Raw genomic sequence first — 21,705 nt, 5'->3', positions numbered from 1 at the left:
TCAGACTTGAGTTCCACATGCAGAATGTGTGAATAAAGCAGACAGGTAATCAGTGTTTGGGACTGAACGGATCCAGTAGTCTGTACAACGTCTGACATAAAATTAAACTACAAATTACCTTTAGGTTAGGTGTGAAAGGATCTGGAAGCCTCATATTGCGTGGGAAGGCACTCAGTATTAAGTTCCTCAGCTGGATGCAGTTTGGAGGGATGACATCACAGAAGCCATAATGGTAATCGCATAGAAATTCTGGGAAGTCATGCAACAAGACAAGCAACACACGAAGCGTGCCCTACAAAGAGAAGAATTAAAACAGTAAATATGAAGTCCAGTTAGTTATCCCTTGTGGAACGCATTTAATAATTTTAATCTCTTGATTGTGTGTGCTCACACACACACACACACACACACATATATATACACACATATATACATATATATATATGGAATATGCTGCTTACCAGTATGCATCTGTTCTTGGCACGTAGGGCTGCTGACATTCATATCTGTGCATAGATCGCCGCCTAGTGTTGGGTCCGGATGATTGCACATTGTTGTCCTGGAAGAGTCTTCGAAGGCTCCTCCCCTGGACTACAGTGCGCATGGGCATCCTCTCCATCCTCAGATTGTTTTTCGCCATTTATGCAGAGATGGAGTATGGTACAGTAAGAGATGTCCATGCAAGAAAGTAAGAATCAATGCTACAGCTGCGACAGGAACCGGGGAGGAGGGTGGGCGATATGAATGTCAGCAGCCCAAGAACAGATGCATACTGGTAAGTAGCATATTTCGTTTGAGGCATGTGGGCTGCTGAATTCATATCTGTGAATAGAATGTATAGCAGTTTCTCCCCTAGCGGTGGCTACCTGTGCCAGCTGCAGCAGTCTGAAACTGAGTTTTTAGAACAGCCTGTCCTACAGCAGATTGCTGTTTGGAATATACATCTACACAATAGTGTTTTGTGAAAGTATGTATGGTAGTCCATGTGGCTCCTTTACATATTTCCTCTAGAGGAATGTTTCCTAGGAAAGCCATGGATGCCCCTAGTTTGCGTGTAGAATGCGCTTTTGGGGCAACTGTTAAAGTGCGTTTTGCTTTTAGATAACATATTTGAATGTACTTAACTATCCATCTGGCTAACCCAGATTTTGAAATGGGGTTGGCTTTGTGTTGTGGTGAAAAGGCAACAAACAACTGTTTAGTCTTCCTAAAATCCTTAGTTCTATCAATGTAGTATAGAAGAGCTCTTTTGACATCTAGTGTGTGTAGAGCCCTTTCAGGTACTGACTGTGGATTTGGAAAGAACACTGGCAGTTCTATTGTCTGATTGATATGAAAATGGGATACCACTTTTGGCATAAATTTAGGGTTTGTTCTAAGAACTACCCTATTTGCATGTATTTGGATGAATGGCTCTTGAATAGTTAGGGCTTGCAGCTCGCTAACTCTTCTAAGTGAAGTAATTGCTACAAGAAAAGCTACCTTCCATGTTAGAAATTGTAATTCACATGAATGCAACGGTTCAAATGGTGGTCCCATCAGTCTGGTTAAAACGATGTTTAGGTTCCAGACAGGTGAAGGTGGGTGTTTTGGCGGGATTATTCGTTTGAGTCCCTGCATGAATGCTTTAATTGCAGGTACTCTAACAAGGGAAAGATGCTGCCTGTTCTGAAGATAAGCTGCAATGGCAGCTAAGTGTATTCTTATTGATGAATAAGCTAGATTGCAACAATTTAGGTGCAATAGATAGCAAATGATATTTTGCATTGAAGCATCTAGTGGGTTTATGTCATTGTCATTACAGTAAATGACGAAACGCTTCCACTCTGCAGCGTAACAAGCTCTGGTAGTAGGGCTTTTTGCCTCCTTGATAATGTTCATACAGTCAGGAGGTAAGTTTAGGTACCCAAACTCTAAGACTTCAGGAGCCAGTTTGCAAGGTTCAGTTGTTGCGGATCTGGGTGCTGTATGTCTCCATGGCTCTGAGTGAGAAGAGTGGGTGTTAGCTGCAGTCTTTGATGAGGCACCACAGAAAGTTCTAGAAAAGTTGTGTACCATGGTTGCCTCGCCCACGTTGGAGCAACCAGGATTAGTGTTCATGAATGCTGGCGTAGTGTGCGTGCCACTAGCGGTATTAACGGTCCTGGGGGAAAAGCGTACGCAAATTTGCCTGACCGGTTCATCCATATTGCATTGCCCTGCGACTGCGGATGTGGATGTGGAAACCTGGCGGCAAAGTACTGGCATTTTGCGTTTTCCTTTGTGGCGAACAGGTCTATCTCTGGTTGCCCCCATTGTTAGAAGTATGGTTGTAGAACTGTGGGATGAATCTCCCACTCGTGCATCTGTTGGCTGTGTCTGCTGAGCAGATCCGCTATTTGGTTGTCCTTGCCTGGGAGGTGTTCCGCCATGAGAAAAATGTTTCTTTGAATGGCCCACTTCCACATGCTTTGGGCTAGATGTGATAGCTGTGGAAAGTGTGTTCCTCCCTGCTTCTGTATGTAGTACATTGCTGTCATGTTGTCCGTCCGGATCAACACAGTCTTGTTGCATAAATGTACTTTGAACGCTTTCATTGACAGAAAAATTGCCATCATCTCTAGCAAGTTGATGTGCATTTTCTTTTGTTGTGTTGTCCATAGGCCCTGCACTGTGTACTGAAGGACATGGGCTCCCTATCCTATCAGGGATGCGTCCGTCGTCAACACTATTTGTGGTACAGGCTCTTGGAACAGTCGTCCCTTGCAAAGGTTTTGTGGATTCCACCAATGCAGAGAGTTGTATGCACGACTGGTCACCAACACTAGGTCTTTCAATTGTCCTTGAGCCTGGTTCCACTGCTGTGCTAAGCACTGTTGTAGCGGACGCATGTGTAGTCTTGCGTGAGGGACTATGAAGATGCACGAAGCCATCATGCCTATGAGTTGCATAAACACTCGGGCAGAGAGCGAGTGTTGGGGCTTGAACTTTTGGATCAGCAGTTGCATACTGTTTATTATTGCAGTGTTTGGGTATGCTTTTGCTGCTAGAGTATTTATTGTTGCTCCCAGGTACTGCTGTACATGGGACGGCTGGAGATGAGATTTTGGGTAGTTCAACGTGAAGCCTAGACTGTGCAGGAGGTGAATGGTTTCGGACATGTGGCTGGAACATTGCTGGGCTGACTTTGCTTGTATTAGCCAGTCGTCCAAGTACGGATAGACGTGAATATGTGGTCTTCTTAAATGTGCAGCTACTGTCGCTAGGCATTTTGTGAACACCCTTGGGGCTGTTACACCAAATGGAAGGACTTTGAATTGGAAATGTTGATTTTGTATTGTGAACCTGAGATATTTCCTGTTAGCAGGATGTATCGGTATATGGAAGTATGCGTCTGAGGTCCAAAGTTGCGAGGAAGTCTCCTTGTTGCAGCAGTGGTAAGACTTGTTGTAGAGTGAGCATATGAAAATGCTCTGATAAAATGTATTGATTTAGGGGTCTGAGGTCCAATATTGGTCTGAGAGACCAGTCCTTTTTGGGGATGAGGAAGTATAGTGAGTATACCCCTGTACCCTGATGTTCTAATGGTACTAGTTCTATGGCCCCTTTTTGCAGCATGCTGATGACTTCTTGCTACAATAAGTTTAGGTGTTCTGCAGACATAGGACGGTGTCTTGGTGGTAGGTTGGGTGGTGTGGAGGTTAGCTCTAGGCAATAGCCATCCTGGATAATTTGCCTTACCCACTTGTCTGTAGTGATGTTTTGCCAGATTGGTAGGAACAGCTGTAATCGTCCCCTGACTGGTGTTGTATGGTCTGGGGGTAGCGCTAAGAAGTCACTGTTTTGTGTTGGTAGAGGATCTGGTGGGATTATTTCCTCGTCCACTGCCTTTGTTGTTATTGCTGCGGTATCCACCTCTATTGTTCTTATTGTAGGTGGTTTGCGTATTCCCTTTGTAGTTTGAGGTCTGCTATGATGAGTTACCTCTTGCAGCACCTCTGTAATTGGAGCGACGAAAGGAACCTCTATGCTGTTGGGACTGTAAGGCTCCCATAGACTTAGCCGTTTCAGTGTCTTTTTTCATTTTGTCCAGGATTGTATCGACAGCTGGACCAAATAAAAAGTCAGGATTTACTGTCTGGTTTAATAAAGTAGATTGGACTTCATTTTTGAAACCTGAAATGCGAAGCCACGCATGTCTCCTGAGCATAACACAGGTGTTAACTGATCTGGCCGCTGTATCTGTCACGTCTAGGGCACATTTAATGGAGGCCTTAGTTATTAACTTTCCCTCCTGTACTAGGTCTTCTGCCTGTTCCTTGTAAGGTTCAGGTAAATACTGGAGAAGTGTCTCTAAGGTGTCATAGTGTGCCCTGTCGTACCTAGCCAACAGGGCTTGCGTATTAGATATTCGCCATATATTAGCTGCTTGAGCAGCTACCCTCTTTCCTGAGGCCTCCAAGATCTTTCATTCTTTGTCAGGAGGTGGAGCTTCTCCAGTTGTTTGTGAGTTTGCACGTTTACGTGCATTGGATACCACTAGAGAATCCAAAGGCAGTTGTCCCTTATTATATGTGGGGTCTACTGGTGCTGGCCTGTATTTCCTCTCTATTCAGGGGTTAATGACCCGTGCCCTAGTTTCTTTAAATATGTCACCTGCATGTTTAAGTACCCCTTTTAACATAGGTAGTGTTTTGACAGATCTTTCTGATGTGGCAAAAGTGTCAAAGAGGAAACTTCCTCAATGGGGTCTGCATGCATCTCTACATTGTGATGGAGGGCTGCCCTATCTATTAGTGCATTAAAAGTAGCTGTATCCTCTGCAGGAGAAGGCTTAGCAGGGTATGCAGGTGTATCTGGAATGGTCTGAGAGTCAAACAGTCAGTCAAAGTACTTTTATTCGATTTTGGATACAATCATAAAACTGTTTAAACACGGCGCATAAGCGCGGGAGATTGAATTATGTGTAGCGAGCGGCGTGAGCTGATAGAAATGTTAAACTTGAGCAGGTATGTTGATCATTGAAACACGGTTGTACTAATGATTTTAAGCCGACAATCGACCGATGGAAGGTTGTGAGTATCGTAAGACACTAGGAAATAGATAGATAACCTCGGCAGGGTTCAGTAGATGCAGTGCAGATTTATGTTTGTAAGACGTTAATCATTGCAAAACAAGAAGATTAAATGAGCCTGTGATGTGTTTTCAGTAGCGTTTTTTTGATTAACATAATTCTTAAGAAGTGGCATGCAAGATAACGTTAAGGGAAGTTCTAGGATTAATTTGAACTTAGACTACACGGACTTTAGTTTGTGAAATGTGATGCACTTTAGGAGGCTTTTTCACTGATGCGCAACGTCTAATATTAATTTTTGTAAATTTGTAAACAAAGGAAATTCTGAAAAGAAATGTTAAATGTGATATAGTCTATGCAGATAAGTAATGTATCATCCATAATTGTCCTTTCACAGTTACCCCTGACGAAGGGCTGGACGGCAGCCCGAAATGCATTGGGCTTGAAATAAATGAATGCTGCTCTGAACAACTTGGTGTATTGGGGTCTTATTTTTTAAGAAGTCCGGATGGACACATAAAAATAGGAGAAATTACCTAAATACAGTATGGAAAACGTGTGTACTTGATGCATAAGGAAGAACAATGACAAATGACTTGACAAAGACTGAAGAAACTTACAGATAAAGATTAACTGGTTCAAAATTAAGATGGATTTGAAATACGCACAACGCTGTGCACCTTGGAGTGGAGTGTGTATCTGCGCACTCCCCACATGTTGAGGTACAATCATAAAAAGACACACAATTCGTACAAAAAGTGCCAAGGCACATTTACACAAATTGCTTCAAGTACTCATGTTAAAAAGTTTAAAAAATGTAAAATGTATTTTTCAAGATATTCCAGATACAGTCCAATAAAAACAATTGGTGAGGGGGTTTGTGCAAAAAGAGCAGAGGGCCATACAAAATGTCAATGTAAGCAACAGTTGGGGAGCAGCCATTAGATGGTATCAGTGATAACATGGCTAGATTTAATGCGCGCTGCTGCCAAAAACTTTCCCATACGGAATATAATGCGGATGGTACTCAGACTGCAGGTAAAGAAGTGCCGGTCTGACTTGTGTAAAGCCAGCCTCCCTCAGGATTGGAAGCAAATATTTCATTTGGGGGACTAAACATGCTGAACTAAACATAACAAAGTGCATAGTGTCCTGAATTGAAAAGTTGTCACAGGAACAGGGGGGGGGGGAGGGGGGGGGGGGCTGACTCTGGCTTAGCCAAAGATTGATAATTTCCCAGATGGTAATAAATCAGGTTGAATCTGAATTTAGTCAAGAGGAACCTGTGAAAAGGTCTAGTAACAATACTAAGATAAGGTTCCATAGCAGTAGAGCTTGTTGATATATAATGAAACCTCACCGAGGGCTTCTGTAGTTCTTTTCCCTCTCGGGTAGATCTTGCCAGAGTCAAAAACTGCCTCTTAACCGAAACTTCATCTGTGTTCCTTATACATAAGGGAAATTCAAAAAGTTCCGGTCTCCCTAATCGGACAAAAGATTTCCTCAGATAATCCAACCAGGAGATCTTTTTGTAGTGCTCTAATGTCATGACATCCTCCATTATAGCGTGGTTCAGGGTTAACTCCTTGTTAAGCCACGTCCTTAACCAGAAGATCAACGGAGCCAAGTTAAGCCTATCTGTAATGTAATCCAAGCCCACCTCCGCGTGGATAAGCATGTTGGGGTCGATGGTGGGACTGACCATAGGGAGCGTAGGAACCTGTTTTCTGCTCTCTGTATGGGCTCAAGCTGTGAGTATCCCCAGATTGGGGCACCATACATGGCGATTGGGATACATTTAGAGCTGTAAACCTTCAAAAGGGCCTCCATCAGCCTGGCCCCCAGTCTTTTTGAAAAGGCCATATGGGCCGCCGATGACCTGGCCACTGCTAGACTTTTTGCCCTAACCTGTGGGCCCCACGACCCCCTCTCGTCGAAGAGCACCCCCAGGTAGGGGAAGGTTGGCGTTCTAGAGACCTCTTGGCCCTTACATCTAAAGATTTTAGTCATCCCTGTGCAACTATGTGCACCAACTACCATTGTGTGGGGATTTGCCTACATTAACCTTCATGTCCAGGTCATCCATGAAGGTACCAAACGCATACAGGAGGCTCTGCAGGCCATTGCCGGTGCGAGCTATGAGGACTGCATCGTCCGCGTATAGGAGAGCAGGGATCTTAGCTTCTCCTACACGCGGAACATCCCCCCTGCCTCCTCCAGGTACCTACCCAGGCCGTTGATATATATGGCGAACAGTAGGGGGGCTAATATACAGCCCTGCCGTACCCCCCGCCTGGACTTAAACTGGGGACTGCATCTTCCCTCTCTGGTGACCCAGACCATGGCGGACAAATCCTGATGTAAAGAGGCCATGAATCTAACCAGGGCCCCATCTATCCCGATCCTCAACAGCATGGCCCAGAGCTTGGATCTTATCACCAAGTCGAAGGCCGAGGAGAGGTCCATAAAAGCTAAGAATAAGGACCCCTCCTTGGCCACTGTATACTTAGCGATCAGAAGGTGCAAATTGGAGCACTGTTCCATTGTTCCCCTCTTCTCCCCGAACCCGTACTGGATGTTGGCCAGCCCGCTGAGAGTCACCAGGATGTACTGGGTTTGCCAATGGTTGAGCTTGACTGTCTTGGTCAGGGTCTACTGGGTAACTGTATTCCTCATCTTCATAATCCACCTCTTCATCTGAGTGTGTGGGTGTATAAGTGTACGTGTTAGGCATAGTTGGTTTTATAGGCTCAAATAGAATAGGTGAAGTAGCACAGTCCCTTTTCTTTTTGAGTGGGATGATATAAGTCTCTTTATCCGTTTCTGGTCTGATTTTTCTCTTGTAGAGAGTGACTTTGCCAGAATTAGGGTCAATGTAAAGTTTTGACTGTTCTTCTGATGAGGGGTCTGGATACAAGATCTTCTGCTCAGTAGTTCTTGGCTTTTTTCCCCAATGTCTTTGGTTTTGTTTGTTTCGGTTCTATACCGGTTTTCGGGTCGACCGCCTTTGTCTTAGAGGAAGGTGGTAGGCCAATTTGATCGGTCCGAGAGCTCTCTGTGTTACAACAGTGTTTTTAGGTTGTGCCTGTTTCTTTGGAGCCGATATTTTTATCATTTCGACGTTCTTTGTCAGGTCGATAGTACCCTTCTGACCTTCTAGCGTCTTCCGAACCTGTGGTTTTGGACCGATGCTTTGCGGTCTCGGCTCGATGGCCTTCTTCGGGTCGATTTTCTTCGGCTCGATCGTTTTTGGTTGCACAGCCATTGGTTTGTCGACTCAGTTTCGGTTCAACAACCTTTTTCGGATCGAGTCCCTTTTTTGTGTTGTCGGCGTCGATCTTATCGGTTCGACTGCCTTTTGGTTTGGAGTGGATATAGGTGCGCTGGCCTTCGGCTCGACGACCCTTGTGTTAACTCCGATGGATCGACATAGTTCGGTCCGAAGTCCGTATTGTCGATCTTTGGGATCGACTCAGATGGATCGATGTAGTTTGGTCCGAAGACTGTGTAGTCTATCAGTTTCGGTTTCGTTTGGTTCCACAACTTTTGGTTTTGATATCAGCAATTTCGGGTTACGTTGATCCGATGGCTCTTTTCTAATAGTCTTAGCCGAGCTCTATCGCGGGGCTATAGAATGGGTTTCGAGATCTTGGCTAAGGCCTTCCGGCGATGCCTCGACCTGAGCCTGTGGAACTATAGAAGTGTATGTTTGGGGCGTCGTATCCACAGTTGGCCCCGTTTCATCACTGGAGTCGTCTTCGATGGCTCCGATCCCTTGTTAGACGTTCCTACCTCGACAAGGTCTTCTTCTTCGTCGACATAGTAGTTGGAGTCATGCTCTGAATCTTGATCCGACTGTTGATCTGATTCTTCGGCTTCGACAAGATCTTCTTCATTGTCGAAGATATTTTCCGGCTCCGGCGCTGGTTTCTGCATGATTAGCCTAGCGGCCCGTCGAATCCGAAGTGTCTTTTTGGATCGAAATTGGGCACTGGCTAGGCAGTCGGTTTCATTATGTTCCGGAGATAAACACTTGTTACTTACAGGGTGTTTATCTATATGAGGGTATTTCGAATTACAAAGAGGGCATCTTTTGAATGGACTTCGTTCCATCAACGACTGGTCCCTTTGGCGTCGAGAAGGCCCGCGGCCCGATTAGACGTCCGGAGTTGAATAAACTGTAAATAAAGCTGTCGGCACCGATCGAAACAATAACGACGAGCCCAAAGGCCTTTTGGCCTTTTAGAAAATTTTTTTTTCGATTCCGAACTTCGAGTAAAGGAAAGTACATCCGAACCCAATGGCGGAAAAAAACAATCTGAGGATGGAGAGGAGGCCCATGCGCACTGTAGTCCAGGGGAGGAGCCACCTATCTCGTGATACTTCGAAGACTCTTCCAGGACAACAATGTGTAATCATCCGGACCCAACACTAGGTGGCAATCTATGCACAGATATGAATTCAGCAGCCCACATGCCTCGAACATATATATATATATATATATATATATATATACATATATACACATACACACACACACACAACTTTATACAGATTTAATCTTGAAATCTTCACAGGCAAACAATGCAGTATTTTTCTCTCCAGAAGTATCCACTTCCAGCTCTGGGGGATGGAAATACAAGCAGGAACTATGGGTTCTATAAGGGCATGTTGACAGAGCTCTTAAATGGAGGTGGAGGAACAATGAAAAAGTTACTTATCTTTAGTAACAATCCTTCTGGTGGATAGTCTAGATACCTGCAGATTCCGCACCTGTTGAATAATCCTAGGTGTTTGACTGGACCTGGGAAGTTCAAAGCCTTTAAGATGGGGATAGGGGGCAGGTACTAGGTTTGTATCTATGCCAGAAGTAATTATGGATGATGTTACTGAAAGAACAAGTTACTTACCTTCTGTAACGATATATCTGTAAGAGACAGATTAGTTATATATTCCTTATCTTAGAATTACCCCCAGGCGTCAGACTAGATCCGGAGAATTTTTTGTCAGCAGTACCCCGGCGGGTCGAACGGTGGCGTTGGTCGGCTCAGCGTTCGTTGCAGTGGTTGCCGGGATGGCGTTGCCGTAGCAACATAAGACGCCACCATCGCGTGCAGAAGTCAGTTGTTTTACACGACATTCCACACCAGAAGCGCAGAGCCATGCAAGAAGTTGACCACTGGTGCACAAAACTATGGTGTCCTTAACCCTAGAAATCAGTTTGCATAACGGGGAGAACGGGTGGGGTGGTAAGAAATCTATAACTAATCTATGTCTCTTACAGACATATCATTACCGAAGGTAAGTAACTTGTTCATCTGAAAGAAACAGTTCTAGATTCCTTACCTTAGAATAGTTACCACAGCAATACCAATCCCGGAGGTGGGTCTGCGAACTAAGTTCACACCAGGAAGTCCTGGAGAACAGAGCAGCCAAAGAAGCAGTCTCTCCGGACTTGGCTGTCTAGCCAGTAGTGCTCAGTTAACGTGCGCAATGATGCCCAGGTAGCTGCCTGACAGATGTCATTTAGGGGAACTCCTAGTCCCAAAGAGTAATCTACGTTTATTCCGAATCTTTTTTTCCGCGGACTTTGAGTCTGCATACCATTACTCCGCGAGGTCTTTGACCCCGCGTACCATCACTCCACATTTTTTCACAACCCGTGTGCATTTACCACGCATGCCTTTACAACGAATTACGTTTTGAAGGCATGTATGGTAAATGCACTCGCGCTGTGAAAAAAACCCAGAATTCATGAAGAATGAACCAGGAGGAGATTGGAACCACGATGAGAGAGAGGTAAGGGGGGTTGAGTTAATATTTTTAGGGGTGGGAGGGGTCGTGCTGGGGTGTTGATTTTGTAGTGTTGTAGTGTTTGTGTAGTGTAGGGTCATGCAGGGGTAGTGTTTTAGGGTTTAGGGTATTGTTTGTATAGTGTAGGGTTATGCAGAGGGTAGTGTTTTAGGGTAGTGTTGTAGTGTAGGGTCATGCTGGGGGTAGTGTTTTAGGGTTTAGGGTAGTGATACTGCGTTTGTGTAGTGCAGGGTAGTGCAGGGGTAGTGTATTAAGGTAGTGTTGTAGTGTGTGTAGGGAAGAAAAGTGGTTTATGGTAGTGTTGGGGGGTCGTGCTGGGTAGTGTAAATGTAGGAAAAGGACTGTCAAGGGTGGGTTGTGCAGGGGTTCTACATTAGGGTGTAGAGTAGTGTAGGGTACTCACTTACCTTTAAAACTTTTACAATGAGTATACCTTTAACATGCATGCCTTTGCGCTGTAGTGGCATGCGTGGTAAAGGCATAGTCGTAAAAGTTTGGGTTGTGATAATTTGCGGAGTGATTGTATTTGCAGTGTAATAATTGCGGAGTGAGGGTATGCGGAAAAATGTCACATTCGTCCCAAAGCAGTAGTAGCTGCAGCCGCCCTGGTGGAATGGGCACGCAGCCCCACTGGAGGCTCCTTTGCCAAAGAGTAGCAGGCTTTGAGGCATAGAACGACCCAACTGGAGATGGTTAGTTTGTGCACGGCCCGACCTGTCTTAGCGCCCATGTAACCAAGAAAGAGCTGGTCGTCCACCCGGAATGGTTTGGTGTGATCCAAGTAGGTGTGGGAACGTGGGTTTCTGTTGCAGTACCGCCCCCCCATTTTTTGCCACACTACTGATGGACTTTTTTTTCTTGTGCCCGGGGTACCTGCCCATCAGATTCCCAGGGCCTGTGTTCTTTCCCCAAAACTAACCCAACTGGCATCTCTAGCCCCAGGTCAGACCCTGGTAAATGGTACCACAGGTACCCAGGGCATTGTGACCAGGGAAGGCCTCCAAGGGCTGCATCACTTATTGAGCCACCCTTAGAGGTCCTGTACCAATACACTCACGCACTGCTTTGCAGGCTGTGTGTGTTGGTGCAGGACAAAGTGAAGAGTCGACATGGCACACATCCCTGTGTGCCATGCCTACAACCCACTGCCCTGGCATAGATCAGTCACCCCTCCAGCTGGGTGCACTATACCAGTGGTGAGGGTACAGGTGCATGAGCCCTGTACCCCTACAGTGTCTAAGTCCATTCTTAGACATTGTAAGTGCAGTGCTGTCATTAGGAGTATATGGTGCAGGTTGCATGCTTTGGTGCAGAACAAAGTGAAGAGTCTGTAGGAATGTAGGATCTGCTTTTTATGGTTACCCCCACTTTCTGCTTGATGTTGCACTGTTTTTGACTAGTCTGAGATCCTGCTAATCAGGACCCCATTCTATCTGCGTTCTCCCTTAAATTGTTACACATTAACTTTGGTACACTCCAGATTGGATACTTTGGTACCTTTGTCAGTCCCTAGTATATGGTATATATGTACTTAGGGCATAGGTACCCCAGAAGCCTCCCATGGGCTGAAGCATGTATTGTGCTACCCATGAGAGGCCATGCAAAAGGGAACTACAGGTATCCAACTGCAACCTGCGTAAGATGGTGCTTGAACCACTTAAGATATATGCTCACTATATCTATAGGTCACTACACTTAACAAGCAGTGAGATAAATAACGGTGATGGATCAAGCCCTGATCTTTGGACTGGGTAAGAGTGGTCTGCTTAATTCAGACACTCTGTTCATCACCACCCCCCTTTTCTGAATCGTTTTTGGCCACTATAGGTGTGGCAGGGTATACTCAGACATGAGTCCCTTTCTCACTGCTCCATCAGGATTCAAGCAAGCCGGGCCGAAGACGGCTGAAATGCCAGAAACCGGTCCCCGGTAGCTTGTCTCCTTTCTGGTGAAGAATTGGCTTGGTAGTTTAGTCTGCCCTGTTCCCACGATGCACTGGGCCAGGGACAGACTGATTTGCACATAGCCAGGTTCTGAGCTGGGATGGGGCAGTGAGATAAATAACGGTGATGGATCAAGCCCTGATCTTTGGACTGGGTAAGAGTGGTCTGCTTAATTCAGACACTCTGTTCATCACCACCCCCCTTTTCTGAATCGTTTTTGGCCACTATAGGTGTGGCAGGGTATACTCCGACATGAGTCCCTTTCTCACTGCTCCATCAGGATTCAAGCAAGCCGGGCCGAAGACGGCTGAAATGCCAGAAACCGGTCCCCGGTAGCTTGTCTCCTTTCTGGTGAAGAATTGGCTTGGTAGTTTAGTCTGCCCTGTTCCCACGATGCACTGGGCCAGGGACAGACTGATTTGCATATAGCCAGGTTCTGAGCTGGGATGGGGCAGTGAGATAAATAACGGTGATGGATCAAGCCCTGATCTTTGGACTGGGTAAGAGTGGTCTGCTTAATTCAGACACTCTGTTCATCACCACCCCCCTTTTCTGAATCGTTTTTGGCCACTATAGGTGTGGCAGGGTATACTCAGACATGAGTCCCTTTCTCACTGCTCCATCAGGATTCAAGCAAGCCGGGCCGAAGACGGCTGAAATGCCAGAAACCGGTCCCCGGTAGCTTGTCTCCTTTCTGGTGAAGAATTGGCTTGGTAGTTTAGTCTGCCCTGTTCCCACGATGCACTGGGCCAGGGACAGACTGATTTGCATATAGCCAGGTTCTGAGCTGGGATGGGGCAGTGAGATAAATAACGGTGATGGATCAAGCCCTGATCTTTGGACTGGGTAAGAGTGGTCTGCTTAATTCAGACACTCTGTTCATCACCACCCCCCTTTTCTGAATCACTATATCTATAGGTCACTACACTTAACAAGCATTTACAATGGTTTCGCCTTTGGAAAAGTTAGAGCTATTGGCATTGTAAATGACAAAATTTGTATTTATGTGTTGGCTTTGAAAACAGATAAATAAATGGCATTGTCATTTACATTGCCATTAGCTTAATCTCTCGCAAATGTGAGACCTATTGTACCCTACAGACGAGCTCAGCAGACAGCAATTACTACCACACACACACACAGCGCCAGCCACACCCCCCCAGAGCCAGCCACACACACACCCCCCCAGAGCCACACACACACACACCCACCCAGAGCCACACACACACACACACACACACACCCAGAGCCACACACACACACACCCAGAGCCCCCCCCCCCACACACACACACACCCAGAGCCCCACACACACACACAGAGCCCCCCACACACACACAGAGCCCCCCCACACACACACAGAGCCCCACACACACACCCCAGAGCCCCCCACACACACAAACACCCAGAGCCCCCCCCACACACACACCCAGAGCCCCCCCCCACACACACACACCCAGAGCCACACACACACACACCCAGAGCCACACACACACTCACCCAGAGCCACACACACACTCACCCAGAGCCACACACACACTCACCCAGAGCCACCCACCCACCCACCCAGAGCCACCCACCCACCCAGCACCACACACACACCCACCCAGCGCCACACACACACACACACCCACCCAGAGCCACACACACACACACCCACCCAGAGCCACACACACACACACCCACCCAGAGCCACACACACACACCCACCCAGAGCCACACACACACCCACCCAGAGCCACACACACACACCCACCCAGAGCCACACACACACACCCACCCAGAGCCACACACACACACACCCACCCAGAGCCACACACACACACACACACCCACCCAGAGCCACACACACACACCCACCCAGAGCCACACACACACACACACCCACCCAGAGCCACACACACACACACACCCACCCAGAGCCACACACACACACACCCACCCAGAGCCACACACCCACACCCACCCAGAGCCACACACCCACACCCACCCAGAGCCACACACCCACACCCACCCAGAGCCACACACACACACCCACCCAGAGCCACACACACACACACACCCACCCAGAGCCACACACACACACACACCCACCCAGAGCCACACACACACCCACCCAGAGCCACACACACACCCACCCAGAGCCATACACACCCACCCAGAGCCCCCCCCCACACACACACACAGAGCCCCCACACACACACACAGAGCCCCCGACACACACACACACCCAGAGCCCCCCCCACACACACACCCAGAGCCCCCCCCACACACACACCCAGAGCCCCCCCCCCCACACACACACACACACCCACCCAGAGCCACACACACACCCACCCAGAGCCACACACACACCCACCCAGAGCCACACACACACCCACCCAGAGCCACACACACACACACCCACGCAGAGCCACACACACACACACCCACCCAGAGCCACACACACACACACCCACCCAGAGCCACACACACACACACCCACCCAGAGCCACACACACACACACACCCACCCAGAGCCACACACACACACCCACCCAGAGCCACATACACACACCCACCCAGAGCCACACACCCACACCCACCCAGAGCCACACACCCACACCCACCCAGAGCCACACACCCACACCCACCCAGAGCCACACACCCACACCCACCCAGAGCCACACACCCACACCACCCAGAGCCACACACCCACACCCACCCAGAGCCATACACACCCACCCAGAGCCCGCCCCACACACACACACAGAGCCCCCCCACACAGAGCCCCCCCACACACACAGCCCCACACACACAGAGCCCCCGACACACACAAACACCCAGAACCCCCCCCCACACACACACCCAGAGCCCCCCCCCCCCACACACACACAGAGCCACACACACACCCACCCAGAGCCACACACACACCCACCCAGAGCCACACACACACCCACCCAGAGCCACACACACACCCACCCAGAGCCACACACACACCCACCCAGAGCCACACACACACCCACCCAGAGCCACACACACACCCACCCAGAGCCACACACACACCCACCCAGAGACACACACACACACCCACCCAGAGACACACACACACACACACACCCACCCAGAGACACACACACACACCCACCCAGAGCCACACACACACACACACCCACCCAGAGCCACACACACACACCCAGAGCCACACACACACACACCCAGAGCCACACACACACACACCCAGAGCCACACACACACACACACCCAGAGCCACACACACACACCCACCCAGAGCCACACACACACACCCACCCAGAGCCACACACACACACACACACCCACACACACACACAGAGCCCCCCCACACACACAGCCCCACACACACAGAGCCCCCGACACACACAAACACCCAGAACCCCCCCCCCACACACACACCCAGAGCCCCCCCCCCCACACACACACACAGAGCCACACACACACCCACCCAGAGCCACACACACACCCACCCAGAGCCACACACACACCCACCCAGAGCCACACACACACCCACCCAGAGCCACACACACACCCACCCAGAGCCACACACACACCCACCCAGAGCCACACACACACACACCCAGAGACACACACACACACCCACCCAGAGACACACACACACACACACACACCCACCCAGAGACACACACACACACACACACCCACCCAGAGCCACACACACACACACACACACACACCCACCCAGAGCCACACACACACACCCAGAGCCACACACACACACACCCAGAGCCACACACACACACACCCAGAGCCACACACACACACCCACCCAGAGCCACACACACACACACACACACCCACACACACACACCCACCCAGAGCCACACACACACACCCACCCAGAGCCACACACACACACCCACCCAGAGCCACACACACACACCCACCCAGAGCCACACACACACACCCACCCAGAGCCACACACACACACCCACCCAGAGCCACACACACACACCCACCCAGAGCCACACACACACACCCACCCAGAGCCACACACACACACCCACCCAGAGCCACACACACACCCACCCAGAGCCACACACACACCCACCCAGAGCCACACACACACACCCACCCAGAGCCACACACACACACCCACCCAGAGCCACACACACACACCCACCCAGAGCCACACACACACACACACACCCACCCAGAGCCACACACACACCCACCCAGAGCCACACACACACACCCACCCAGAGCCACATACACACACCCACCCAGAGCCACATACACACACCCACCCAGAGCCACACACACACCCACCCACCCACCCAGAGCCACACACACACTCACCCAGAGCCACACACACACCCACCCAGAGCCACCCACACCCACCCAGAGCAACACACACCCACCCAGAGCCACATGTAGGAGAGTAGGGTCTGCAATCCTATGATCACCCCAGATTTTTGCTTTTTGCTTCACTGGTTTACGACTTCCCTGGCTGTGGGCCTGCTAATCAGACCCACAGCCTAGCTGTTCTCTCTCTAAATTGACACGTGTACCTTAGGTGCATTTACCAATTGGTACTGGGCCACCTTATCAGTCTCTGTATAAAGGGGATAGGTGTACCAAGGGCCTACCAGGGGCTGCAGCATGTATTATGCCACCCCTGGCTGGCCATCTAAATCTGACACAACTGGCTGCACGACAGCTGGGGCAAGGTGGTGTAATCACCCTTTGCTTTAGATATAGTATTCCTATATCTAATCCTAAAATGGACACATGTATTCCTATCAGTCACTCCTATGGCAGGCCTTAACAATCCTGAAGGCAGAGTGCTTGGAATTATGTGAGATGGTGCTCTGGCATGAGCCAAGCCCGTTTGCAGCTTGCGGAACCAAGTCCTAATAGCTGTTCCATGATAACGCGTACCATATACTCTTAAGTGCATTATAATCCTCGCGGTTATTTGCCAACTTTGGTATCGCTTTATCAAAACATGTCGAGTAAGGTGTCATACGAATTGGAATACTAACCCCTCGCCAATTCTGGCGACGGGGTTAGCATTCCACCCTTCTAGAGGGACACGACATGTATGTAACTGTGAACCCCGATTAAAGTTAACTCGAGCCTCAGCATCACAAAATGGATGCTGCCACCACAGACACAAGTTTGACCTCCTGCTGCTGGGAGTCCTTCCAGCGAGGAGAGCTTGGACAAAGGGTTTCCTGTCAGGGGCGGTGCTAGCACTATTCCAGACAGGGTTTTGTGTATCCCAGGTAGGCAGGGCTGAGAGGAAGGTGACTGCAAGTGGCACCCCGGTGCTCACTGTGCATATGCCGGCTTGAACCAGTTCCAGGGGCACACCAGCCCCTGAGCAGGGGAAAGTCCGGACAAGGGAGAGGGGTGTAACCACCCCCCTTCCTGGTCCCACCCATGGGCAGGACTTAGTCGCCTGCCAGCCCCTTTCTTCAGTATAAAGGTAGGAGCGGGCCCCCTTCCCAAATTAGATAATTCTGAATCTTGACTACTTTCCACGAAAGAACTTTTGAACATTTCTGAAGACTCTCCCTTGTGGCTAAGGAGTAGCCACCCTGCACCAGCGGGCACCATCTAAGCGCATGCGGTTTGCTGTAAGTCCATCCTCCGGATCAAGACTGCCCAACTCGACGAGACCCGGATTCCCTGGCACCTCTGACCTCTACCTACATCATCAGCCCAGCTGAGATTCGTGGGTGTGACGAGACCTGAAGGGACCGGCCATCTTCAAGACTGCACGACGCTTATCCAGCACGACCGCCGAGGGATCCTCGAGTGAGTGCTTTGGGGTTTGAGAAGCCCTAACCCTGAGCAGCTCCAGCACCGAAGTCCAGCCCCCCAACATCCACGAGATCTGCGTGGGGCCCTTCTGCTCTTTGCTGCTCACCGCGTTGTCCGGCTACTTGCCTGCTGGCTTGTGGCGCTCCTGACGACGAACCACGACACTTCCATCGCTGGTCTGGTTGCTCCAGACTGGCCCTTGCTCCCCTCCAACAGAGGAGCACCCCGGACCCTCCTGGTCCACTCCAGACGCCATCTTGAGTCCACCACGCGGGCTTGCATTTGCCAAGGTTTGTTGCCCCAATCCTGGGTCCAGCATCGCCGACAGAAGACACCTTTGTGGGACAGCTCGCACCTCCATCCTGGTCGCCGACAACGCCTCCTGGTTCGAGAGACTGCAGAGCCCAGCGTCGCCCACTCACCTGGTCGAGGTGACTTTATCAGTGCCATCCTGGTGCCCACCTGATCACTGGCTAGTGATTAAGAACTGAGTCCCCTCTGCTTTCAGGTCGTCTCCATCATCGATCCAGGCTTGGATCACATCGAACTTCATCACTGGTCGCCTGCCAGCAACTTCTTTCAGGCTCCATAGACTGTAACGAGGATTCCCGACGTCTTTTGAACCCTATGCAGCTGCAGCCCTTGGGCTAGGTAACTTGAGCATTTCGGTGCTCCAACGTAGGTTCACTATCTAAGTGTCCAGATCCTTTTTCGTTTTCAGCCTAACCAGTCGGATTCGTCCGATAACACTAACTTTATGAAATCTAGCATCCATAGACTTTGTCCCGCATCCCGCGTGAGAGTGAACACTCTGCACCCGATCTCCCTAGGCCTCCTGCTCCTAACCTTAGGGTTCTGTAGTGTAGTCCTAGCGATCCGGAAGCCTCTGGATCTTGTTACTTACCTGCTAGTATTTCGCATTCCACTTTTGTAGTATATGGTTTTTCGTGCCCCTCGGGCATTTGTGTAAATTGTGCAACTTGAAGTATTTTCGTAAGAGTTTTGTTGTGTGCTTAGCTCCCTGACTCATAAAGAGCTAAGGGTAGACTTGTTATAAATAAATACCCTTTTATTTTCATAACTTGTGTGGTGTCCTTTCACTTGGTGTTCAAGGGGTATATGTGATGGTATAACAGCTGGCTTAACACGCCCTCTAGAGTTTAGCCTAAAGACTGCTCTTGTCCATGCTACTAGGATAGCTGGTCTATAAGGTTGACTTACAACCAATCATCAATAAGGGTCGTTTGGAATGATACACAGTGATCACTAGAATACTGAGCACTGCATATCAGGCAAACTTCTCACACCACACTTACCCACCCAGAGCCACACACACCCACCCAGAGCCACACACACTCCGGGGGCAGGGAAGCAAGCACAGCGAGGGGGCAGGGAAGCAAGCACAGCGAGGGGGCAGGGAAGCAAGCACAGCGAGAGGGCAGGGAAGCAAGCACAGCCAGGTGGCAGGGAAGCAAGCACAGCCAGGTGGCAGGGAAGCAAGCACAGCCAGGTGGCAGGGAAGCAAGCACAGCCAGGTGGCAGGGAAGCAAGCACAGCCAGGTGGCAGGGAAGCAAGCACAGCCAGGTGGCAGGGAAGCAAGCACAGCCAAGTGGATGGGAAGCAAGCACAGCCAAGTGGATGGGAAGCAAGCACAGCCAGGTGGCAGGGGAGCAAGCACAGCCATGTTGCAGGGGAGCAAGCACAGCCAGGGGATGGGGAACAAGGGGGCGGGGGAGCAAGCACAGCCAGGGGGCAGGGAAGCAAGCACAGCCAGGGGTCAGGGAAGCAAGCACAGCCAGGGGGCAGAGAAGCAAGCACAGTTAGGGGGCAGAGAAGCAAGCACAGTTAGGGGGCAGGGAAGCAAGCACAGCCAGGGGGCAGGGAAGCAAGCACAGCCAGGGGGCAGGGAAGCAAGCACAGTTAGGGGGCAGGGAAGCAAGCACAGCCAGGGGGCAGGGAAGCAAGCACAGCCATGTTTACAGTGCTTGGCTATTCTGAACAAACCATTGGTATCCGGCCTGCCACTCAAACGAAAACAACTCCCAGAAAACCTTAAATAGCTAAATGAAACCTCAGAAGTAAAAACATTATGTCCTGACTACACGAGAGAGGCTGCAATTGTAACTGCGAGGGACAAATACCACCTGAACCACACACTGCGGATCCCCTACAAAACGACAAAGTTAAATTGCCCCTGTCCAACTACCTTGCCAAGTAGCGATATTTGCTTAAAATGTTGAAAGTGACTTTGCATGTCAGAGTGTATTGCTCAATATCTAAATATAAAAATACAAGCACACAGATGTAAGCACATAGATACAACACCTTTGTAGGTGGTCCCACCTGTTTATTGTGTAGCCCAATGTGTGCACTCTAAAATGTACTTCCAGAAACGCCACTAACACCAAATCACACGGGGCAATAAACACGCCCTCCAAGACGCACACCCACAGCCTCGACTCTGCGCATGTCTCCAGACCACTCACGCCACTTTACTCCACTCCTGCAGCACACCTCACGGGCGTGGTCGGAGTGCTGTGCTGCATGCAAGTGTGTTGTTAGGGGGAGGAGGGGCGGCAGCGCTCCTGCGTACACACGGTCGTTATCGCTGACCGCCCAAGATTTGCTTTAACCAACTTTCTGGCTGGTTTCGGACAGCGGGATACACAAAGACACGGACAGCGGGAGGGGGGACGGACAGCGGGATACACAAAGACACGGACAGCGGGAGGGGGGACGGACAGCGGTGTAGGAAGGTACCTCCTGACTATGGTTGCCCCCAACTTTTTGCCCTGTGTTTTAGCTGGTTTTTGACATAGTCGACCTGGGGCCCTGCCAATCAGGACCCCAGGCCTACTGCTCTCTCTGTAAAATGGATTCCATGTACCCTAGGTACATTTCCAATTGGGACTGGGCCACCTTATCAGACCCTGTAACTCAGGGCATAGGTGTACCCAGGGCTGCCAGGGGCTGCAGCATGTATTATGCCACCCCTGGCTGGCCTCCTAAATTTGACACAACTGGCTGCATGACAGCTGGGGCAAAGTCGTGTAATCACCCTTTGCTGTAGGTGTAGTATACCTATACCTA

The 21,705-nt window shown here is 49.7% G+C and overlaps 1 protein-coding gene across 11 annotated transcripts in view; it reads right to left on the bottom strand.

Moving 5' to 3' along the window:
* CNOT1 (CCR4-NOT transcription complex subunit 1) overlaps window positions 1-21,705 on the bottom strand; it is a 1,684,613-nt gene that overhangs the window by 191,610 nt on the left and 1,471,298 nt on the right. For all 11 annotated transcript variants that reach the window (XM_086945302.1, XM_086945307.1, XM_086945301.1 and 8 more), the window contains one exon: window positions 119-292. In XM_086945302.1, the coding sequence (XP_086801428.1) occupies window positions 119-292 (174 nt within the window). The remainder of the gene's footprint in view (window positions 1-118; window positions 293-21,705) is intronic.

The sequence above is a fragment of the Lissotriton vulgaris genome, chromosome 12 (assembly GCF_964263255.1).
Source record: "Lissotriton vulgaris chromosome 12, aLisVul1.2, whole genome shotgun sequence".
Classification (NCBI taxonomy): domain Eukaryota; kingdom Metazoa; phylum Chordata; class Amphibia; order Caudata; family Salamandridae; genus Lissotriton; species Lissotriton vulgaris.
This window is presented reverse-complemented; position numbering and strand designations above follow the sequence as displayed.